The 5198-nt window shown below is 36.7% G+C and overlaps 1 protein-coding gene across 3 annotated transcripts in view; it reads right to left on the bottom strand.

Annotated features, from left to right (window-relative positions):
• Positions 1–5198, bottom strand: part of RASA3 (RAS p21 protein activator 3) — a 139745-nt gene that overhangs the window by 57806 nt on the left and 76741 nt on the right. For all 3 annotated transcript variants that reach the window (XR_014492481.1, XM_083362289.1, XM_083362290.1), the window contains one exon: positions 4158–4234. Coding sequence is in view for 2 of the 3 variants with exons in the window: in XM_083362289.1 (XP_083218415.1) it covers positions 4158–4234 (77 nt within the window). In the remaining variant the exon portion in view is untranslated. The remainder of the gene's footprint in view (positions 1–4157; positions 4235–5198) is intronic.

Here is a 5198-nt window from a genome sequence, read left to right as displayed (position 1 = left end):
ATAACAGTCCATTTGCAGCAGGATCATTTCCAACCCCCCCCCCCATACTTCATTCGGAGAAACAAACCAATTCCAGAGAGTTTTATTCCTCCCTTTTCCACCCCCTTTCTTAGTTGCCCATAAGATGAGAGGGAATGCCTAGTGAGAAAGCAATTGATTATATTGTGATGGATAGCAAGCAGGCGGAATAAACAAAGATTACATTTAAGGGAGGAAGTGAAAGCCATAAAACTCCATGCCTGTTCCCTCTCCCCCTTGGGAATGGCAGAATCCAGGGGGAGATGAGATTTGGGGTTAGCTCAAGAGGAGATAGTTAGAAATGAGATATAAATGGATTCTGACACCTACTATCAATCATCTAAGGAACATACATGTTGGACTTAAATAAATTAACATAACATACTATAAGAATGGGAAGGAGAAACAGGGAAGATGCAAGAAACAGTGGGAAACATAAGAACATCTAGTTATGTCCATGTCACCATTTCTCCTCCCTCGTCCAGAAAAAGATGTGTAAACCAAAGCCAATTGCTCCATTGCTCCAGACATAAGTACTGTGACAATAGTTTTTCTTCATAAGGTTTTTACTTCAGTGCAAATGGTTAATATTTAGGGAGGATGGGAAATATGCAAAGTTATCACACCACTATCTCAATACTACTATGTTGTGCTTCAAAGGTCTGAAACAATGGGAAGAGGCTAGCTTGAGCCTAGGAACCAGGATGGACAAGTTCCTATCACAACTGAGCTGGAAAAAAATGACTCACTTGTTGAACCCAGACAATGAGATGAAAGTACACAGGTATGTCTCTATGACTGAACTAGTATCAAGGCACTATGTGAAAATCTTAACCATGCTGGGATTTGCATAATGGTTAATGCTAATAGGAGGAACTTGCTCCCACTGGAAAGGAAAACATGAATGGGCGCAGCATTTATTTATCTTGTATGTAAAGTTAAGGGACTGGAAATATTACATCCACATTGGCTAAAAACAATTTAGTCCAAATACAAAAATGACCTGGCAGAGTATCATATAGAGATAGAGGAATTGATGTCTCAGTAACTAATGAGACATTTGCCCCCCTCTCAAACTGATACATTGTTGGACAGAAAATGAAAAAAAATGATAGAATATTTGTTGGTTGGGAGAAAAGCTTGTATCAAAATATCTGTCTTGATGAAAATAAAAGACTCTAGAAATCAACCATTGTGTGGCCATTCAACATGTTGCCTATGGTTTATTCAAGGTGCTGGTGATGACCTATAAAGCCCTAAATGGCTTGGGTACGGGATATCTGAGGGAACACCTGCTGCCAGCATCAAGTTCCCTTCGTCCTGTGCGCTCCCACAGGGAGAGCCTTCTCAGGGTGCCGCCGGTAAAAGACTGCCAGCGGGTAACACCCAGGGGGAGGGCCTTCTCTGTGGGTGCACCTGCCCTTTGGAACCAGCTGCCCGTGGAGCTTAGGACTTGCCCCCGACCGTCGGTCATTCCACCGGGACCTGAAGACCTGGCTCTTTGAGCTTTCCGGCCCAGGCTGAGAGTTTTTAATTGGGGTTTTATATTTTTCAGGGATCAATTTGAATTATTTTTAACTGTTTTTAACTCTTGTATTGTATCGATGTTTTTAAATACTTTGTAAACCGCCCTGAGTCCTACAGGAAAAGGGCGGTATATAAATTCAATAAACTTAAACTTAAACTTATTTTATATGTATGCCCAGTTTAAGTAAAGCTTTATACTTCTGGGCTCCCAAACTACCCTACTGGGCTTGCTTCCCAGGCTTTTCTTTCTGTCTTGTTATTTGAACTAGATTCTTACACCCATTCTAGATACCAAGCCATTTCATTCATAATAAAAAAGGAGTGCACAAATACAAAAATGTCAAAAGGAACGGGGGTGTTTCTCAACAGCAACTGTGGTTCCTATTAGTTAGTGTCTTTATAAAATGTTATCTGATCACTGTAACTTAGTTTTCATGAATGTCAGGATTAAGTGACGTCTCCTGTACCATTAAGAAGAGAGCGAGAAAAGAGGGTTTTCTAGGCATCCAGTGGTCTACCTGAAGAGGACTATGATCTGCTTGCTGAATTTTCTCAATAGTCTTGATGAGATTAAAATGGAGATATAAGATGTAAGAATAAAATGTAAAGATATTGATAATGAAATTATACAATAGCATGTAACATAAAATATATTGCACAATAGGTAAAGGTAAAGGTAAAGGTTCCCCCGCACATGCATGCTAGTCATTTCCAACTCTAGGGGCTGGTCCTCATCTCCGTTTCAAAGCCAAAGAGCCAGCGCTTGTCCGAGGACGTCTCCGTGGTAATGTGGCCGGCATGACTAGACGCCAAAGGCGCACAGAACGCTGTTACCTTCCCACCGTAGTGGTCCCTATTTTTCTACTTGCATTTTTACATGCTTTTGAACTGCTAGGTTGGCAGAAGCTGGGACGAGTAACAGGCGCTCACTGTTACGCGGCACTCGGGATTCGACCCGCCAAACTGCCGACTTTCTGATCGACAAGCTCGGTGTCCTAACCCACTGAGCCACCACGTCCCTATCTTGCACAATATACTCAAACAAATACAACCTTTCCTAATTTTGTACCCTCCAGAGTGTTGTAACTCCAAAGGCTATTTTTGGCATCCAATCCAGTAGTGAAGACAATTATAGTCCACCTCAACTTGTGCAAGGCAAATTTCAGACACAATCAACTTTTCCTTGGATTAACTTAAGACAGAGCAATACTTAACAGAATACTTGGTAGTTCTTACATCAAAACGAGGAGAAACACTCCACTGCAATTCTGACCATACTTTAGAACAAACTGTGCCATAACTCTTCTGAGCAGATTTTATAGCATGATTGAGAAATGTATTATTATCAGAATTACTGCTGACATCACCAACACTGCTTCAATCTATGCCTTTTATTTAACAGAAGAATATAACAGAAGGTATGGCTCATGTAAAAAAAGCTGATGGTGTGGTTTATCTCCCCATTAGCATTTCCTGATTTTCCGGAGAGAGTCAAGTTATGAGTTTCTAGGAAAGATATTTATCTTCTGATGTTCCTTAACTTCAGAATGGGTATGCAATATTAGAAATCTCTAATCAAAAATAACATAATCAGAGATCTCATGAGTTTGTTCTAACCTATACTTAAGAAATAGAAAAAATATTTGTTTTCAAAATCAAGTATCTTTTTAAAAAATTAACCGATCTTTTATTGACTGTATAGTTTGGGGTATAACATTCAAAAACATGAATAACATTTAATAGCTAAAAAAAATCAAACCCAAAAAGAAGGAAAGATCGCTCACAGATTTATCTCTGCTAAAATAAAAAAGGAATCTGCATTAAGTTAATTATTAGACTTGTTGATCACTAATTGGATACAACAATGCCTTTACCTACAAAAAGCAATGAGTTTGCTTTTTAGAACTTCCATTAAAGAATTACATCCATTGTGTCACTTAGATGATTACAGTTCAAATCCATTCTTCAAATTTAATTTTCAGAATAAAGAGTTTTAAAAAAGAGTATAGAGAAAGGAAACGGAAGTACTTCTACCCACTTTTAGTTCTGCCTTCCTTTACTGCCAAAATGGATTCCCAACAGCCCTAAAGAAAGGCTGTGGTAAAAAAAAAATCTTCCTTTATATGTTTCCTAATAATGTAAAAATATGGCAATTATTATGTTATGTAATAACACTATGCTGTTTATGCCATAGAACAGATTATGTGCCGGTTAACATGCCAATTAAAGGATGTAATTCTGCTGCAGCTTGTAAAATTTAGGTTTCATCCAATGTAAGTTTACTTTTTAAAAAACATGTTATCAACTGAAAAGATATATTCCTATAACATGTAATGTGATTTGCAAAGTTTATGTAGCCCTAAAGAGTGTCTGGGATCCAAAGAATTATTTTTGGTTATTCATTCAAGTCGATACTTTCTACTCACTCCATCAGACTATTTTTGAAACATCCCAAAAAATGGTTTTTCATATTCATGAAAAAGCTAACTGACAATACAGCTTGAGTCTTGAAACTGTTTGTACTTTTGCCAAGCATATATATATGGATACTTATTCAGAGTTATTTGAAACAACAGTGTTGGTAAATATTATCTAACACCAGGGATACCTACCGTGTAGCAAGTTTATGGCAAATCACACCGGTATCTGTTATGACTTCACTTAGCCTCAATTCTAGATGGACCTTTCCCTGAAATGCAGAATTGCAAAAAATAAGACTATATGTATAGATGTGATTGGTAAAAAATACAAATACAAATAAATAATGGAAGGAGGGAAATCGACCACAGATATAGTTTCAATAGAAATAACAAGGCTATTTTAGTTCAATAGTTTTGATAAAAAATGTGATTATATATGCCTCTAAACTGCTGTAGTTTAAATATATTAAAATGCTTATATTAATTATAAATAATTAAATATATGCCTCTAAATTGCCTTTAAAGAATTAAGAATAAATGACAGTCATGTTGATGATCAGGAAAAATCCACAATCCATACTCAGTCAATTATCATCTCAAGCAAAAACATTAAAAATCCAGAAACAGATCACAAACAGATCACTTTAAAAATTGGATTTTATATTTCCAAAAATGGAAAACAACTGCAGTATGTGCTTGCTTCTTCTTCCTGGCAAATTCCCAGAGTGTCTGATGCAATGTATCATTGCTTCTCTGTACAACCTAATCTTCATGACTAGAATTCTCCATCCAAGATCATTATCATCTATGGACAAATTCGGGACTTTTATCTATCTTCTCTGATGAAGACTTCTTGGAAATTTTTCTCTAATATTAAGTACATAGTGTACATTGTGAGAGCTCCTAAAGGTAGTATATCTCAGAGAAATGGACAGCACATTCTCTCTATTTTTCAGCTGGAAAAAAGTCTATTTGGTTACCTATAAAAAATTTATTTCACAACTTCCATCCCTGTATGTGATGAAATAACATTGCATAGATGAGTTTACTGTTGATTTAGCAAAACCCTTTGTGAAACCTGACAGGAATATAAACTGTAGCATGAAAATGTCAAGCACTAGGGGAAAACTATGAAACTAGCCATATAAATTAATTTTGAAAAACCTACTGACAGTGATCAGGCATGGAACATGATGGTTCAGAATATTAAAAAGCATTCTTTTCAAAACACCT

Source organism: Vipera ursinii, assembly GCF_947247035.1.
Source record: "Vipera ursinii genome assembly, chromosome: 4".
Classification (NCBI taxonomy): Eukaryota; Metazoa; Chordata; class Lepidosauria; order Squamata; family Viperidae; genus Vipera; species Vipera ursinii.
The sequence above is the reverse complement of the archived record's forward strand: the minus strand, read 5'-3'. Positions and strand labels throughout refer to the sequence as shown.